Source organism: Triplophysa rosa, linkage group LG24 (assembly GCF_024868665.1).
Source record: "Triplophysa rosa linkage group LG24, Trosa_1v2, whole genome shotgun sequence".
Lineage (NCBI taxonomy): Eukaryota > Metazoa > Chordata > Actinopteri > Cypriniformes > Nemacheilidae > Triplophysa > Triplophysa rosa.
In genome coordinates, this window is record NC_079913.1 from 10,423,280 (window position 1) to 10,443,126 (window position 19,847).

General features: G+C 39.0%; 1 protein-coding gene across 4 annotated transcripts in view; it reads right to left on the reverse strand.

Moving 5' to 3' along the window:
• Positions 1–321: 321 nt before the first annotated feature.
• The window catches only part of ppp1r12a (protein phosphatase 1, regulatory subunit 12A), a 62,967-nt gene continuing 43,441 nt past the window's right edge, over positions 322–19,847 (reverse strand). Inside the window, exons 10-26 of one of the 4 annotated variants that reach the window (XM_057323894.1) lie at positions 18,220–18,495; positions 17,992–18,083; positions 17,562–17,678; positions 16,270–16,413; positions 15,978–16,088; positions 15,739–15,879; positions 13,627–13,717; positions 12,897–13,076; positions 12,543–12,705; positions 11,201–11,322; positions 10,828–10,890; positions 8,015–8,031; positions 7,784–7,910; positions 7,598–7,702; positions 7,383–7,430; positions 5,451–5,501; positions 322–2,041 (exon numbers count right to left, since the gene is read on the reverse strand). In XM_057323894.1, coding sequence (XP_057179877.1) covers positions 1,955–2,041; positions 5,451–5,501; positions 7,383–7,430; positions 7,598–7,702; positions 7,784–7,910; positions 8,015–8,031; positions 10,828–10,890; positions 11,201–11,322; positions 12,543–12,705; positions 12,897–13,076; positions 13,627–13,717; positions 15,739–15,879; positions 15,978–16,088; positions 16,270–16,413; positions 17,562–17,678; positions 17,992–18,083; positions 18,220–18,495 — 1,935 coding nt within the window. In that variant the 3' untranslated portion in view covers positions 322–1,954. The remainder of the gene's footprint in view (positions 2,042–5,450; positions 5,502–7,382; positions 7,431–7,597; positions 7,703–7,783; positions 7,911–8,014; positions 8,032–10,827; positions 10,891–11,200; positions 11,323–12,542; positions 12,706–12,896; positions 13,077–13,626; positions 13,718–15,738; positions 15,880–15,977; positions 16,089–16,269; positions 16,414–17,561; positions 17,679–17,991; positions 18,084–18,219; positions 18,496–19,847) is intronic. The other 3 variants (XM_057323895.1, XM_057323896.1, XM_057323897.1) reach the window with 3 other exon arrangements.

The window sequence follows — 19,847 nt, forward strand, 5'->3', positions numbered from 1 at the left end:
CACTGCAAACTTCTAAATAATAAAAACCTAAAACCCTTCACCCAATTTTACGAGAAGATGCATGTACACCCAATACATATAAACCAGAAGGTAGAATAAGATGATTTTAAATAGAATTCTTCATTCTAAAATGTATTTAAACTTGTATATCTGGACTTCAAAACCTCATTTCATTGACAAAGTGGCTAAACATAAGTTTACTACATTAACACTAGCAGGAACAAACCTCTCATATATAAATCTGTTAAATTTATAAACAAAATTAAAAGGAACAATCAAGACACAGCAAGAAACAGATGCAAGATGACAAAGCCACAGAGATTTTTACAATGTACAAGTTTATTTGAATTAACTCTCAGTGGTTGGTAGTCACAGCACAGCTTGCACGGATGAAGCCACACATCTATTTTACAAGATGATGGGAAATTTAAAAAGGAAAAAAATTAAAATCCTAAACCAAAGAGGAGACAGCTGACAGTCCAACGACAGCGACATTTTTTTTTCTCGACTACAGTATTTTTAAGTAAAAGGCCACTGAAATGCATAAAACATATTTTCGATGCATGGACTTCATCTGACGTGGTGGCGAAACTTTTGCTAAACCAGACAGCAAGGCTCCTGACATGGTATTGACAGTGCATGTAGACATTGTAAAAAGGACTGGGTTAGCGATATCTAGAAGTTTCTTTTTAGCGACAACACCTTGGCTAATACTACAGCTTAAAAAAAAAAAAACGGAAAAGGGAAAAAATAAAGAGAGAAATGAACAGCACTCTTCCAAAAGATACCGAATAAAACGTGTGAAGTGTAGTGAAGCAGTTATATTATAATCTCACAATTACCGTGAACACTTTTAAAACTGCGAAATAAAGAATGCACTGAACACGTGCAGGCCTTCCCTTTCAAGAGGGTGGCCCTTTTGTTATTCAATGACGCGAGACTATAAAAGAAGAAGAAAATAGTTAAAACACACTTTTTGTCCTCTGGAGTTGGTATATTTCAATAGTAACAGATAGGGAACCATTAACGCATGCCATGTGCTGGTCTCAAACAATACATACAGGTATATACAACTTCACTCAAGTACCTGCTAAAACGTGTGGAGTACAAGATATAAACCAACGACTACACTACAAACCTAAAGAAACGAGAGAAAAAGGAAGGGGGAGGAAGGAAATCGAGGTGAGCGATGGAAGTGGAAAGGAAGTGAACATTTACTAGTGATGGACTCATTATTAAAGCATTTTTATACGAAAGAAATGCATATTGCACATAAGTGAAAGCTTCGATTCCACAAGGTTCACCTGTACGGTAAGCCAGGGGTTTGTCATCTCTCTTGAGAGAGAGAAAAAAGTGTGCAGGGTGCGTGTGTGTGCACGGCAGGAGGGTAAACGGGGGGCGTGCGCCAACATTGCGGAATGCTGGAAAGTCTTCTGCTGAGAGACAGTGCCTTCGACTCGGAGGCGGGACTTCAAGCGCCACGCGGATTGAGGACAGGAAGAGGAAATAGCTGCAGAGCGCTGCGCATTGCATAACACATCTATACAGAAAGAAAGAATAAAGCAGAGCAGAGCACCAACAACAAAAAAAGATCACAAAAAAAAGTGTGGCACAAATAAAATCAGGTGTTCTGTGACAGCCAAGAGAAGCCGAGTGACGTATGTACAACTAAGGCTTATTGGTTAAATAGTTTATTTTTCGAGGCTTTCCCCGCCCGTAGTTTTCAATGCCAGTCGTCTAGACCTTTATCCTTAGTTCTGTAAACTCAGTGGTTCTGTGTGGGCCGCAGACACGGGAGTCGTGAGGTGAGCGGACTGAATGGTGGAGCGTAGAAGCGCGGGGAAGCGAGAGACTGAGAAACGGCAAGGGAGACGGAGCCTTCTGGTCACTGTCGTCTGGTATTTCTATCTAGATGTGCAATACCGACACTGTCGTTGAATGGGAGGGTCTTGTTCTATTTCGAAAGCTTGCTAATAACTCGAATCAGCGCACCGTTTTCATCCTTTAGTCTCTGGTTGTCAGCTTTCAAGTCTGGTAGCATCTGAAAGAGAACACAAGAGAAACAGACGGTTTAGATGACGTGGGCAAAACAAAGCGCCGTGGTAATAACCTGCACATTGATGTTTGAAAAGTGCCAGCTCCTTCCTTTGATCAGCACTGCCTGTCCATCGCGAGACCCTTTTCCACCGGGTGCTGATGACTGAACAGAACAACAAGGGTTCTACTCTGCGACGGTCCCTAAATGCTTCCGGTCTCAAACCAGGATTGGATGAAGTCATAGGGGACAATTTTGTGTGAACTAGAAAAATGGGAACTTCCAAAATAAGAACTCGGTCTATTTTATTAACAATATTATTTACAATAATGATTAGTTACAGTCCTCTTTATTTAACTGTACAAACAGCGTTACAGAATTTTGAAAAGTATTGGAATTCCTACATATTACATTTACGCTTTTATCCAAAGCGACTTGCATTGCATTATACTATACATTTGTCTACAAGTATGTGCAATCCCTGGGATCAAACGCATGACCTTGGCATATTGTGTTCTTGTTTATAGAACGACTGTAAAAAGTAACTAAAAACTAAATAAGATTATAATGCTTGTGTATTCAACATAATGTTTCTTCACTTATCGTTGCTGTCGGACTGAAAACTTGTATATCCAAAACTGCCACTTTGCAGGAAATTGAGGGAAAAAATGCTGCCTTTTTTCAATAATCGTTGACAAGCTCTTTTTAATACACTTCTTGGTTAAATATTTAAAGCCCAGGGTGACTAATACTAATGATTTATGAAATAACAACTGAAAAATGGACGTACAAGGTTTAAGTCCAACGGTGACATTATGTTACATTTACTTGTAGGCAATTGATACTAATATATTAATATAGTCAATTATGTCATCATCATCCTTATCATAATATTATGATAAGCAGATCTTCCGGTCGAGCACCAGCTGCAGTTCAGGAAGCAGCACCATTTTGGTGGTAAAGGGACCAAATAGCCACACAGCACAAGAAGAGGTAGCAGGCACACTGCAGTTCGACTGAAAACCGTAGCCATGCACTCCCTCTGCACATTGAGAGTCTCTTTTTGTGTCCTCGACAGCCCAGAATAAATAAAAGAACACAAAAGTGGCCTGGAGTGGTACTTGTTACCCAACCTGCTTCACTTGAACACTGTAACCTAAACACTGGAGCACAGCTGCTGAGATTTGGTGGAGGAATCTGACCCACTGTCCTCATTAACTGACTGTCACACAGACAGGATACCTGTACTTTAATGATCCCTAAGGGGGAAGTTAGGGAAAACTGAGCTTTCTAGCAATAATTTGACACCGTGGGTTGTAAACGCATTTACAATAAAAATCCGATCGCAGCTAAGTAAAACATCAGATGTAAGAAACTATTAATACTAATACTTATAAAGGAATAGTTTGCTTTAAAACGACAATTTTGTCATCATGTATTCTTCTACATGTCAATCCATATCTGACTTTCTGTATAATCCAGGAAGCAACGCATTCTTGCTACTTTTTTTCCACAATTAAAGCGACAGGGAAGTGTGTCTATTGAGCTCCAAAACTATGGAACATTTTCGTTGTGCTTTGTCTTCAGCTTTTTGGAGCTTGACGGCATCCACCTCCATTTATTTTAATGGTACGAAAAGAAAGGATTATGTTTTCAGGGCATATTTTGAGGAATATAAAGAAAAATTAAAAGTATGCCTGAACTTGCTATTGACGAATACATTTCAACAGTACAAAATAAACTAGTTAATTTTTTTTAAATAAATTCCTAGGAAGTCACAGAGCCGAACAAAAGATGAAAAAAACGTACTTGCAAAAAAACGAAATACTTGAAAATAATTTTCACTTTTAATCTTCATCTTAAATGCATGAATTTTCAGAAGCCATGCAGTCCAGATTAGCCTCAGGCAGAGCACACATGGCATTTCAGCTCCAGAATTCACAAATTTAAACTGGGAATGGAGGGAGAAGGCAAAAAAAATGTTTTCACAAAAAGTCAAACTCTACATGCATGATCCTAGGATCTTCCAAACAGATTTCACAACACATTCGTGTCTAGGAGCCCAAAAATTCAATCAAAATAAACAACAGTACAATTTATTACTAAAAAAATCAACACTACAATCTTAGAATATAACAATAACATTCATACTGTTCAACTGGATATACTGTCCAATGCATAGTAGCTGTATTTAATAGAAACTACTACTTCAATTAGCATATAAAATGTCATTTCTAAAACGTTGGTTTTAGCCAACAAATGTATTAAAACAAATTTGGTAAGTGTGAAAATTCAGGCTCACTTTTGGTATTTTAACATTTGAATTTGTTTAAAATTCCAATTAATATTCCAAATAAAGTCGACTGTCATTTGTAAAATCTTAAAAACTAGAAATTATTACACACACAAATTTTGCAGCAAAATACTTTTGCAGCCATTTCTTAGCAATAATTGCACTGTATGAAAAGAACCTCCCCTTTAAAGAAAGCAAACAGGGTTGCGGGAGGAGGAACGCATCAGCTCAGACAGAGGCTTGCACCTGCCTTTATATGGGTGTGGGCGGAGCTGAATGGAGCATGAGGAGGGGTGTAAAGGGGAGGTGGGGTGGGTCTACAGGTCTGCGGCGGGCAGGTGGCTGCAGCCCTGCGTGAGTTTGGAGAGTACGCGGGCCAGCGCCCTGTTTTCTGCCTGCAAACGCTCATTATACTGGCGCAGAGACTGCACCTGCTTTACCTGAGGAAGGTTCTACAAGAGAAGAAATAACACACAGACAACAAGAACGATAGAGGAGAAGAAACGAGACACATCAGACAAAAGTAAAAGAATGGAAGAATGTGTAAGAGAAATACGATGCAGACAGGAAGAGTAAGAATATGGCATCACAAAAAAGAAAAGTATCAGGGTTTTTCCTGCACAGAGAAATTGGAGGCGGCCGCCTCAGTCAAATTTTGTGCCGCCTCTGACTCTCGGCAAAATTATGTCGAGTATCTTAGAAATATGTACCAATTTTTGTCCCATAAAATGAACTATGTAGAACTGTGACGTATGCCCTGACTAGCAGTCACTGTTTTGTAAGGATGTCACGTAAACTAAAGGGTACTGGCTAGTTGGAAAATAAACTCTGATCAATCCCAGCCCACCTTTGCCGTTTTCATTTTCAAAAGAAACTGTTTTCATAGTGATGTTAGTGGGTCAACTGAATCAAAATCCAAGTCTAAAAATGAGAATCTCACTTTCCTAGTGGTTATAATTGTCTATTTATTCACAATGGAGTTCAAACTACAACAATTAACTCAAATGTCTAATATTGAGAGAGACATTTGAGGTTCGCATGTCAGGACAGATGTTCTCAACACATCGATTTTTGTGGTTAAACGCACAGAAGCACATTTTGTTAAGAACGAAGAAAAAATACCTTTAATTCCTCCTCCATTTCAGAGATCTTCCTTTCTAGAGCTCTTCTTTCCTGCAGACACACATGTAGACGTAAGTTAGCACACATGCTCATAAAACACACGGAAGCTCTTTGGCTCACTTTCACTTTACAGAAAGGTACACACAGAAGATCAAGTGAACGAAGGTCAAAACTGAGTGAAGTACGTGAGAAACACAAACTGCTTGGTGAGGCAAAATAAAAGCCAGAGACCTAGTCTGATATATACATTAGGAAACCAGTATATGATCAGTATTATAATTGTGTAGGTTTTGTGGAGATGACGCTTTGTGTTTAGTCGCAGCTGATATATATAGTAGTATATATGAAGAGTTTTGTTCCAAAATTAGATTTTTCAAAAATCATGTTTTTTTATTGTGCATGCCAATAATATCAATCAAACTGCAGTTGGTTTGTTTTGATTTAAGTCACAATAACTAAAAAAAACAGCAAACTAACACAATAAAAACATGATAAAATAATAAAAAACATGATTTTTTAAAATAAAATAAAAACGGAGTTCTCATTTTGGAACCAAACTCTTCATATAAAAGTCTAGTAAAAATCTCTAGTGAATTGGCAAGTATTGACTTAAGTCATGTGAAAGAGTTTTTACAGACATTAAAATAGATAATGTGTGCAAACTATAATGGAGTAACAAAAGCTAAATATGAATCATTTAGATTTTAGATACAAATGGTGGGAAACACCAAGACAGAAAAATGACCACATCACATATTAAGAAATGAAGAAAAGTCTAAAAATAAGCAGTTAAAGGAAAAACATATCAAATTGACAGATGGCTCATACACATGCAAACATCAATTTTCAAACGAGAAACCACACCAAACTCTACATTTCACACACATAGAGAGATGTTCACTTTACAAGTACTAAAAGGTGACCGTGTGTTGCAGCAGTGACTCAAACACACATAGTGGAAAAAGGCATTTGTGATTGGCTGATGGGGTTTGGTTCCACTCCCCTTACGCAGTGACAGGCACGTGATTCAGCCAATAGCAGAGCTGTAAACACTTTAAACTCATATTAGACATTACCCGAAGCACCCGGGTGGGCTCTAGACCTGCCTGCAACCTTCAGACATAAACCAGTTTGGAAGTTACAAACCGTTTGGCCGACAGAGGCCAGGAATAAGCATTTGGATCAGCTAAATCACATTTAGGATCAAGTGATCCATGATTTCAAGCCCTAGACATCTCCAAAATTGTAACAGAGAGGTACTGATTAATAATATTCATTAAGGCATTGGTCAAATCTTTTCGTTGCAAGACCCCCTTTGTGAAGGATGCACCGCTATGCGGCCCCCCAAATAAAGACTTATAATCTTAAACTTTGAATTTTAATTAAACCAAAAACATATTCAGTTATACAATGCTGGAACATCAATTCGTTTGGTTGGTGGGCTTGTTTTTCTGATGTTTGATTGCATAAAATGTATGATAAATTTCTATATTTCATAAATTGCCACAAAATCTGTGGCCCCCCTGCATCCATCTTGGGCCCCCCCAGTTTGAGAACCACTGCATTAAGGAGCCTTTAAGAATCCAATACCCCATAATCTAATACATGTTATGATTTACAATGATATATACCTGCTCCTCTACCATGGCACTTAAAGTGATAGTTTGATATTTTGAAGAAAGTTGGTAACTGAACAGCCCTGGCCCCCATTCACTTCTATTGTATCTCGAGTGAATGGGGGCGAGTTCACAACTTTCTTCAAAATTCGTTTGTGTTCTGCAGAACAAAGTAAGTCATACAGGTTTGAAATTGACAAGAGGGTGAGTAAACAATCACAGAATTTTAATTTTTAGGTAAACTATCACTTTAAGAGACGGTTAAAAAAATCAAGTTTCAGTAGACATTAAAAATGCTTGATTGAATTATTCTTACCCTTTTCTCCAACTCCAGCTGTGACCGGTCAGCAAAGCGTTCCTGCCTCTGTAATACAAAATCCTTTTTTTTCACATTTGAATATTGAATATACATGGAATATTTTTTTCTGTGCTCAAGAATGGATATCCATCTGAAGTCGAAGAGAGACGTTTTAAAACAGATCTTTCTAAAAAAGTGTCTTAACTAAGACTTGAGGAGCAAAACGGACTCACCTGCGTGGCCTTCTCCAACTGCAGTTTGAGGTCTGCCAACTCAAATTCTGTGTCACGTAACTGAGCTTTCAGTTTCTCGTTTTCACCTAAGATCTGCTCATAAAGCTGCGAGCAAAGAACGTTAGAAGTTAAAAGAGAACCGTTTTTTTATTTATTGTGATGCAATGAAACGGGGGAAGTTTGTACCTTTTTATAATCGGTGGTGTCGTCTCTGTCGTGGCGTGAGAACGGTCGACGGAACTCCCCTCTAACGCGGCTACTCAACGATTCGTAGCGGTCGATGGAGGAAGTGCTAGTAGAAAGCGGTTCATTCCTGAGAAAGAACATGAAGGTGGTCACTTAAATGATCCGCTGCCTGAAGTCAATATGTAAGAACATTGAGTAACATTATTCAAAGATGAGATGAGTAGTACATGCCTGGATAGTCTGTCGCTCTGTGGATGTAAAAGAGAGAGAGAGAGGTTATTATACATCTTTACCTGCTGTTAATCAATCACATGCTCATAATGCATTACTATCCCGGCCGTCTAGACTGCCGGAGCATCTAGAATGCAGATTATCAATTAGTCTGGGATGGATTGTGACGCTCTCGTTCCCAACTTTGACGGCCTGCTTAATTCTGCCATTTAATGAGAGTCTGTGTGGGTCAGCAATCTATCATTTACTGCTCTACAGTAAAGGACGTGTTTGAAGGCACCTGGGCGTAATCCAATTTATTTGCTCCCTATTAGAGAGTCATGTTTCAAAAAAGCAAAGAAAAACTTCGGAGCGTCACATTTATCGAAAAGGTGTTGTTAAAAGGAAGTCAAAGGACACGGGGTTCGTGCTTTCTTTCCGAGAGCTTGTGAGATCTCTTAGCCCCGCAGAGGCTTTTCTCCGGGAATTCCTGAATGGCAGCCAAGACCTCTGTGTCTGTTCTTATTTCCATTGGGATGAAGTCCGAGTCAAGAGTAGGAGTCAGAGCACACGCAGGAAACGAACTGAATGGCATACGAACAACTATTTGTGACGGAGAGTTATATACAGTATGCATTACGTGCACGTTTTTGGTATGTATGGAATACCCATATGACCTGCTAAAAATCAATCAGAAGATGAGATACCGTCTCCCACAATGCAATGCACTTGACTTGATAAAAGGGGCAAATGAAAGAAGCGATATTAAAAGGGATTTTTAACCGCATTTATCCTTCGAGTTCATGAACTTTCCATGTCATTTTATGATTTGTGGATTTATATATATATTTTTTTCTTTATATTTTTGACCCGTTATTTGATGGGACGGTTTTATTTTTATTTTTACTTTATTTTTACAATTTTATTTTGTTATTTTTATTCGATACAAAACTAAATTAAAAGGCAAATAAACCAAATGTATAGCCAAATTTACGTTAAAGCCGCAATTCTTACTTTTTGGTTAAAAATAAACAAAAATCAGTTACTGAGCAAGTATATAGATGGTTTTACAGGACACATGCACCCGAAGTTAACATCCGGTCTGTGTTTGGCTATCGGTCTGGCTAGTATCTAGTAATATAACAATTTATTTTATATTTAATTGATATTAATTTTAATTGTATATTAATTGTATTAAATTCAATTAAATTAAAACTACTCAACAGATACAGATTCTTTGCGGAGGAATTTAAAATAATCGGTGTCGGGTACAATCTTGCAGGAAATGTCAATTTGACGTCATTTGAAAAGTGACATGCAAGTAACCTGCAATTTTATATTTCAAGAGTTGGTAATGGAGAGGCAAAAGATCATTTTTTATCTATGGCTATGTTCATGGCAAGACGTGTTTAATAATAAAAATGAAACAAGAAAGAATTGTTGAATATTCATTTTTGGATTAAAAACATTTTCAAAAGTATCAATAGAAGTTCATATTGCGGCTTAAACTGACGATTAAACCCGATTCATAGTGTGGTCACACTAACAATTTTCTCATGCTAAACACTGCTGCATATTGGTTTGTATACTTTTTTTTTTTTTTAAAGTATGCAGTATACAATACGCCAGTATACCAAACAGAGCTAAAATATCTCGCTGACTGCACAAGGCTGGAAACTTTGGGCGGGGAGCCAGTATGAAGCTACAGAGATAAAGGCTTTAGCTCAGGGCCCGGGCTGTGAGAAGCTCTCAAGCAATGACCCATCTGACAGTGCAGCCCACTTCCTGTAGCTGATAGCCCTGGAAGCATCCAGTAGCACTCAGCTTTGTGTCAGAACTTCATTTTGAATGCAGAGCAGTTCACTGAGAGGAACCATGTGCTTTTAGACGAACAAAAAAACAGCTGCGTAACAAAAAGCTTAAAGCCTCCATCAGACTGTCTTTCATACTTAATAAATACTAAACTAAACAACCAGGAAGTGATGCTCAGCTCTACTGGATTCATATCGGAGCTATATTAAAAATGAAGATGTGATGCAGTTAGAAAAGTGTTGAGATCGCACTGTCATTCAAAAATAGTGTCAGCTGGTTTTTCTTCCTCTACACACAGAGATTAAATGGCAGCTTCCTGTTCATCTTCCACCGACCCAACCCTCAACAGAGCTACATTTTACTCTTTTGTTTTCCTGATCCTGCTTGATCTCTCTGGCAATTTTAGTTCTGTAACCTTCGTCAGTCGTTTCCAGTTTTCCGCCCAATGTGTCTGATCTGGTTCCAGGGTTTGCTGGCACAGGATATGCAGGATATTTATCTTATCCTTGATGTGACTCACAATAGTACGGAGTCGCACCAATACAAATGCAACTGACAATTCAAGCATACATTATGCGGTTAAACAAAGCGTGGTTGAACCACAGCTGATCTAGTCTTTAAGACTAAACATGTGAGTTTATGTAACCAACAACCAATCACAAGTATGTATAATAAATCTATATTTTGGTGACGGTAAGGAGGTTGTGACTAATGTTGGTGTTCATTTTTAAAGATGTCTAAAGCTACTGGGACAATTCCAGGAAGTGGGGGGTCAGCAGTTATCAGACGAACTCTGATGCGAGCGAATTGTTCGTTCAACTTGTAATGTTCTTTGACTATACTATGGGGCAGCTTCCAGAAAACAACATTTTGTCTGCCAACATTCAAAGATTGTAATGGTGGCTTACAGATTCCGAACTGTTCGTTCCGTGGAAATATGCATCTTTGTAAATAATAAAGAAAGGTTCTTTTATTCAGTTTCATTGTGTTTGCAGATGAACTGTGGGTGGAGTGACATTCACCTGTGGCTCTCCTTTAGTGCTCCCTTCTGAATCCGAAGGCTGATCTGGCTCATTTTCATCACTCTGTAAAAAACAAAATAGACAAACACAGTGTGAATTTCACTCACTTTGACACCAGTTTAACTATAGCAAAAGTCAACAAAAGATCAAAATTCATTCAACTCAATGACAGAATAATATAAAGCAAGTAAACAGATCTCTGCAAAAAAACTACTTTGGACGACGCCCACTTTCCAATGTCCACCGTTTAACAAGCACTACTGGGCCAATGACGTGCCACATAACAGCGGATTAGTTTAACATGTGGCTTTTGAGTCTGGACATCATTGGTCCAGGGTACAAACATACAAGTTTTTAAACGTATTTCTCTTACATCCTGGGTCCAGAAGGACACCCCAGTCGAGCGTCGTTTCTCTCGTGGTCGTCTGCGGTCGCGTATGGAGCGTGGCTTGTCTTCACCATCCCTCTCCTCGTCCTTTTCTCTTGCATCAGACTCTACACATAAAACAGACACATTTTAGGACTATTACAATTGGATACTATTAATACACTTCCGATGCGGTTAGAAACCTCTGCTCATGTGTTTAAAAATATTAGTTATATAACAAAACAAATCTAGGACCAGTGTTGGGTGTGACTAGTTACTAAGTAATTAGTTACTGTAATTTAATTACGTTTCCTTTGAAAAAGTAAAGTTGGGGATTACTTTATTTTTCTGTAATTTAATTACAGTTACTTCTGATGTAATTAAACTAAATATGGAACTAAATAACTACATAACTAAACATATTATGAAATATAGAAATTGATCATAGATTTTATGCAATCAAACATCAGAAAAATAAGACCACCAGACAAAAGAATTGATGTTTCAGCATTGTATAACCAAATATGTTTTTGTTTAAATAAAAATGTTAAATTTAAGATTATAAGTCTTTATTTGGGGGGCCGCAAAGCGATGCACTCTACACAAAGGGGGCCTTACAAGGAAAAAGTTTGAGAACCACTGCCTTAACTAACCAAGATTTATGTAGGATATAGAAAGTAATTAGTAATAAGTAACTAAATACTTTTTGGAGAGAGTAATTTGCACAGTAATCTAATTACACTATTGAATATGTAATTAGTAACTAGTAATTAATTAATTTTTCAGAGTAACTTGCCCAACACTGTCCAGGACAACTGAATGAATGGCATTTTGCAATAACTTGTATGTCTTATTTTATAATGTTAGTGAGTTTTAACAACTAATATGGGAGCTGGCAGCATCGCAAATTAAACATACAGAACTTGGAAGAAACGCTGCCATCTTTGTTTCCTTAGATAGCATTTGTGCATTTGGCAGACGCTTTTATTCACATTTTATCAGCACCGGCATTTTCTGAGGAACAGAACTTTTGATTTTGGCATTGTTAGTGCCGTGCCCAACCAAGTTAAAGAAAGTTGGAGCGGCCATGTAAAATAAAAATACAAGAAAAGATATTTCATGGGCTTAGAAAACCAAATCCTGAGCCAAGCTATATAGAATAAGACCCAGCTACTGTGTAAACGTGGCCTGATGCTTGGCTTAGTCAGCCTGCAGCCAAACAAAAGGAAGTTCCTGTCTGCCTTGTTAAACCTTGCACTGCCACGAACCCAGATAACTCATTTCCCTTCCTGTTTCACATCATTCGGCGACAGTCAGCATTCAGTTGTGAAGGTATTGCGTGTGATACCTCGCTCGGTTTCGCGTGTGGAGCGGCTGTAGGACGAGGTGAGGCCCGACAGGCTGTTGGGGCGGTTCAGAGAGGAGGTGCTATACAGGGAAGAGGTGCTGCTAGAGGAGGAAGGCAGGGTGGAGGCCGCCGTGATGGTCGAGGCTGAGGTGCTCCGGTACTTCTGGAAAGACCCAAAAAAGACGTTTTTGGTCAGAAATGGTCATCTGAGACTTGAAAAAGTTATCAAAACAGAGCTCCTTGTGCATGAGCAAGTAGTAAAATCTTAGAAAACTCCAAACATTGAGGATATTTTGTTTAGATTTAGATGTCATTTGACCTGTGATTTGTGGAAAAGAAAGGTGTCTTCCTCACCTCCTCAAAGCTGCGGTAGCGTGACCTGTAGTCATCCTCCTTGGTCTCCGACTCTTTCTTCTCCTCTTGTTTCTCCTTGTCCTGTTTCTCCTTCTCTTCCTTCTCATCTTCTCGAGGCCGCATGGGGCGAGTGCGTCCGATGGTCTTCTCTGCCTCCTGGAGATCAGTCAAGGTCACGCCCTAAAAAAAGACAGAAGTAAAAGGTCAAAACTACGAACTGTTTTTCAAGAACTTTTTTAATATCTCAAATAAACTACAATTTTTATGAGTCTGAGATACAGCTGATTGGAAAACCGTAGCTTTGCCAGTAAAAAAAATTCTATTAATGTTGATACACTCGCGCACATTTTCACTATGGCGTTGAAAAAAAACCTGCTATATAAAACTGGTATTTTTCCAATTTATTGTACACCCGTAATTTTGGGTGATCTGCGCCACAACCAACAAGGAAACATGGCTTCACTTCTGGAGAGGAAGCACTCAATTTCCTCTCTATTGTAAATGGTTACTTCTCCCATAAATCCCTGCCAAACTGCAGGGCTCAGACTGTGATATATTTTAACAAGAATATCCTGAACTTCAAACTGTACCAGCGACAAAATACTGGTGTGTGCCTAAAGGAAACCTAAAGCTCCCAACAAATCATGTGGCGTGAAAATACCACGGCACAGTTCTTTCTGTTATTAGACTTATATTCCGTGGAGGTGTTCAGATGAGCGTCTAGACTTGCCTGTGTAGACCTCCTGGATTGTCGAGCCTGTCTGGATCTGGCTCTCCTCTGAGATTCGGACTCTTCGTCACGCACAGGGGTGAGGTATGATCTATAGATACACAACAAATCAACAAAACAGTCTCCATTAAATACAATGAAACTAGCAGCTGAAGCAATGGGATTGTGTTCTCATATTATCATTCTGTCTAGACACAAGTTAAATTATATTTAAGAAATGTTTAACATGTTTACTAAAATATGAACCTGATGTGGTCCTGACAGCATTTGTAGGATTCAGGTTGATTATGTGATACGTAATTTTCAATTATTAAAACTTGCATATAATAAACTATAAAAGGAGAATTTTAGCTTTTTGCCAGATTATCATGGTAATGGTTTTTATTAGCGCTTTCATACAGCATTACTACAATAATGATGTGAAGAGGCATGTGGGTTGTTTTTGCACTGCATGAAGGCACTGCTTTTTTCAAAGACCAGAACCTGTTTGATTGAAAGGGATAAAAGGTTAAATCATCCATAGCCGTGTCAACACGCTGGCTTTGAGAGAAAATGCCTTATAAGGAGGCGTTTGACTAATGGAGATCCACCCATAGCAGGGTTAAATCAAAATACTTCTGAGAAGCACAGAGAACCAAAACAATGTTTAATGCGCAGCTATGTGGTTTGTACCGATGACGTTTTAATGTGGGCAGAGCTACGCAGTGTGACAAGAAAAATGGTAACCAAGCAACTGATCAAATTTCCTCTCCAAACTCAATTCCATAATATTTTTTAAAGTAATACACATAGAAAGTAGTGGTCGACCGATATGGGTTTTTTGATGGCCGATGCCGATGTTAGGAAAGCACTGTGGCCAATTGGCCGATATAACACAAATGCAATAAGGTGAGTAAATGAGGGACATACAGAAAATTGGCCAAACTAAAAGAACAATTATTGTGTATTACGTGCCTAGTTGGTAACAGACTTGAACACATAAAAAGGTCCACACATGACATTACATTAATTGTGGACAGCTAAAACATGGCTTCATATGAAAAAATATAGCGATTTTAACATATTATCGATACTTACCATTAGGGCTGTGCAATATATCGTAATTACCGAAATACCGCACATGTGCATATCGCAATATGCATATCGCGATGGTTTGCGATAAATGAGCTATTTAATTCTTCGGAAAGTTATGTATGGTCAAAGTTTTAGGTCGATGCGGATAGTATACTGTAGTATCTATCTGGCAAGCGAATGTTAGTTGGGATATGCGTGCGTGTGCATGATAGCGTGCGCGTGCTCTGGCGCAAGTCAATCAACAATCCGCGTCGCGAAGCTAAATTTGTTTTGTTTATTTTTGTTTATTTACAAAATGTCAGATATGTTTAATGCAACAGTAAAACATGGCTGTTCACTTTCAGAAGTTGTAGTGATGCTTTCTTTTACTAAAATAATGTGAAATATATGATGGTCATATAATTTCTTTAACATATTTTAATACAATTTAAATTGATTTTAGAAACAGAAATATCGTATCGCATATCGAATATCGCATTATTTAGCATGCTATCGCATTTCTCCTCAATATCGCACAGCCCTACTTACCATACAATTTTTGTATCTCAACCACCTTACACAACCCATTTTTTCTGTGGTCATATTATATTACTTAGTGGCAAATGCCTGCTTTACATCTTAATGGCATTTTCATGAATAAAATACTAATGTGCTGTATTTGTCCCATTTGTAAAAACATATCGGACCGATGCTGATCATTTAAAAAATTCAAAATATCGGCCGATATATCGGCCATGGCAATATATCGGTCTATCACTAATGGAAAGTACATAATATATACTTTTTGGATACATTTTTTGTAGTGGGGGAAAATCGACTTAATTGAAATTAATTGAAAAGCAACATTTCAATTATTCGATTTGACAGCACTAAAATAAACTAAATTTAGACTAAATGTTTAAAAAAAACACGATTAAAATGAAAAAATGATTGTATTGAAAATATGCTGTCGTTGTTTATGCCACTGTTGTATCTTTTAAATAGCTGGATAAGCTTATTGTAATAATCATGAAGGTGTAGATGGGTGCGTGCATGTACCTGCGTCTCTCGCGTCCATCAGAGCCCAGTATAGTTCCAGTAGTGGATGTGGTAGTGGCTGCAGTGTTGATTGTGGGAATAACGGTGGCTGACTCTTTCTCCTTTTCTTTCTCCTTGTCTGCACTTTCTTCCGCCCAATACCTGTAACACGTTCACATTTCACTAACAAGATCTGTTCAAAGTGCTTTGATTGTTAAACTGCGAGTATGTTCATGTGAGACTGTGTGTGTGTCTTTTACCTGGACAGCAGGCTACGGTGTCCTGTGGGTGAGGTAACAGAGGAGGTGGAGGTCGTCGTGGTGGTAGAAGTGGAACTTAAAGCATCGTCGTGCCTTCTTCCAAACGAGCCGCTACGACAACACAGGTAACAGTAAGGGGACGAGATGCATCAGAGAGACAGAAAAAAGAATAACTGTCAACCCAGAGGCCCAATGAGCACACATATTCGCAGACAGTCCGAATGACAGAAAGCTACATATGGAACACAAAGACACGTGTGTGTGTTTGGGCAGGCGGTGGTCGGACAGGTACCTGCGGTGAATGCTGTAAGACTGGTAGGAGGAAGGCTGCTGCCAGGCCTTTGAGTTGTTAGGTTCCAGGCTGGAGGCAGAGGAGGATTTGGCGGGCAGGTCGCGAGAGCTAGACGTGCGGCCTAACGCTAGCGTGTGTGACGTACTGCCGTGTGGGCATGGCGGGGTGAGAGAGGCGAGTTAGCAGGGAGCAGACAAAAGCACACACATAAAACATGAAGACATGTAGACAAAACATTACACATACGTTTAAAGCACTGACTCGCTTGTGAGGGGGCTTGGTTTATATGCAGTATTTTAAGATCACATGGACGAAAATGGCATCGACAATTTGACTGGAATGTAAAACCGGACGAACTAGTCTGCTACTGACAAACCTTAAGGATTGTTTGTAAACAAAAACACCAAGCATGTAGCGCTGCAGCATGCTCATTTAAAAGCCATTTAAAACCAAGTGGCACAAGCGCAGTCATGGAAATTCACTGTTTCACAATGGCAGATAAGCGCTCGAGTCATTTGCATGGCTTGGCAAAAGCTTTTGTTTATTAGACAAGCACGTGCATGGTAAGAAGACAACTGTCATCCTCAAAACAACTACTTAATATGATGTTAATAATGCTATCCTACTAAAGCTAGTTGTTTGTTAATTACTTCGTTCATGTTCTCTACCCTGCTGCATTTTAGATGGTTATCCCTGTTGAAAAACACAGCATATGCTGGGTAAGGTATGTTTTGATGCTGGTTTGACTAGCTTAAACCAGCTAAGGACCAGCACATGACCAGCTTAAACCACCACAAACCAGCATCAAAACATACCAAACCAGCATGTGCTGGTTTTTTCAACAGGGATGATAGTTAAAATAACGATTTGAGCAACAGGCGCTTGAACGTAAGCCAATACTAGGGCTGACCAACACTGAAGAAAAATGTTATACGTGATAACAAGCTAAAGCTATTGCTAAATATCGCGATATACAAAGAGTCAATGCTTAAGCTCGTAAAATCGATTTGAAAATGATTAAATTATACTAAATGTAACATTATATAACAAACACGCGTCTCACATCGACCTAAAACTTTAACTATATGCGCTATTTCAATCATTTCAGTAAGTTATATTGTGCAGCCCTAGCCAACACCGGTTTTCATTAAGTAATACCAAGGCGAAAATGGCTAGAGACGATAGCAACAAGAGCTATCACCATCTCTTCAAGTTAAAAGTGAAAAGAAAACCTGGCAAACTATTGGTATCTGGTGAATAAAACCAATTTTGTTACTGAGGTAAACGCTAACCTGCGCTGATAGCTGGAGGTTCTGTTTAGCGAGGAGGTTCCGTCGCTGTTCCTCAGGTCTTCTTCCCAGCGTCTCCTGTTGTAGGAGCCGCTACGTACCAGAGTAGCAGCCGAATCCCTGAGAACCACAGGCTACTTATTGTACCTCCGTTTCCAAAGTACAAATGTCGATAAATCTGACGCTAACAAACTGGCTCTTCTATCAAAATATTGTTGATCGTAGATAGAATGTAGGAAGTTAGCGAAACCTGCACTGCCAACCTTTTGCTCTAAATTATTTGAAATATTGAACAAAATAGATTTATTTACAACAGCTGTGAATGCCACAAACACATGCTACATTTGAGCTTGTGCTTCTCACACCGCAACACACAACATGGAGCAGCTGGAGATGCTCTCAGCAGTGCATAAAAAGCATGTTTTTTCTGTACCTGTTCTCCTTCTCATCGATATCTGACGTGCTGACGTGTCTTTTTGGTGGGATGCTGGGTGCAACATATGCCAGTCGTGTCTTTTCCTTCTCCTGTTGTCAATAAAATAAAGCAGAAACTGCATTACTCGAGCCACTTTTCTGTGACATTATGGCACAAAGGCTGAACGTTGCAAACTCGGGACATTCTATACAATCTGTGCTATACTACAACAAAATTCCAGCTGACCTTTTCCTTGTCCTTGTTGTCGAGTGAGGATGAGAGGCGAGGAGAAGAGGCAGACCGCATAACCCCAGCGGTATCCTTCTCTTTCTGTGCTTCTTTAGTTGTGCTGATTTCCGCCAGCGCTCCATAACTTCCGGTTTTCCGCAGGCCCAGTCGCCACGACGAAGGAGACTCATCCTTTCTCTCCTCCTCTTTAGGAGACACCTTCCTCTCCTCCTCTTTAGGAGACACCTTCCTCTCCTCCTCTTTAGGAGACACCTTCCCCGCAGGTGTGCTCACCTGAGGGAGTAAAGAAAGATGTGGTAAGATGAGAGTATCTAAAGATTCAGACTTACCTATTAGGTCTGAACAACTCTGAAAATGTTCGATTTGGGAATCGGGTATGACCAAAATGTTTATAGTAAAGCAAATACATCGGAGTTCAAGAAAGGAATGTTTACATCCCAGGTGTACATGGTGGTGATAGACTTATTAGATTCATTTCTGCAAAAGCAGGACATAAATAAAGGAACAGTGGACTCAAGCCTGATGGCTTCAACAGACACACAGTGAGGGTGACAAAACGTATTAATATAACAAAAAAATCAACTGTAAACTGTTTTTTTCTGTGAAATAATATTAGGATTAATATTTGCATGCTGAATTTATATCTAGACATTTGTTAAAATGTGTAAAAATTGAGTATGCCATGGAAAGCCTTATCAAAAAAGCCAAAGTTTAACCAAAATCAATTTTATTCATTTTTTAAAGCACAACATTTATATTTACTATTTGTCATGACAGATTAAATCCGTTTACATTTATGAACAACATGATTCAGCTATATCAATAATTCTGTCGTATTTTTTATTATGTTGCCTATTGCCCACACCCTAAACCGATGTTCCATTTTAAACGTTCAATTAAAAAAAAAAAATGTCAAGACATGCCAATTTCAGTCAAGATGTTAGTTATTGCTAACATACAAAACCTATTAGGATTTAGCATCACAGATAAATCCATTTTATTCAAACTTAATGACACACATGGCACCCTGTAATGTAAAATCCACCACATTCAGGTGTAAAACAAGAAAACGGATATTTTTCGACATCACGTTTAGCAAACGGCACGCAATCACAGCCGCGACTGACAGCAACAACACCATGCAGTGAGCCAGTGACAGGAAGAATCTGATTGGTTAGGCACACGGTCATGTGGGGAACGTGTAGGTGTGGGACGGTGGGGGAGTGGAATCACAGGGCTGAACACACCGAGGTCTCACCGTCGCTTTTTTGGGCACAAGTGAAATGCCAGTTTTGCGCAAGCCTTGACGCCACAACGCGGGACAGCCCGGCTCCCCCCCAGGCATTAGGGCAGTAATGTTATCAGACTAAAGCCATCCAAGACAACAGCAATGATGAGCAGAGAGAAAGAAAGAGATGATTGTGGAGAAATCAGAAAGAAAAAAGGAATAAGGAACCTCTGCATGAAAGAATAAAGTAGCGGTAGCAACGAAAATAGATACGTTATGAAGTGACACAAAAAGGAAGCCCGGGAAGTCCAGTCACAGCGTATGTTTTGGGTGCTCCCATCATTAAGCAGACAAAACTTGAGTTTTGAAAATGCAAACTTATTTGTTTAGAAAAGCA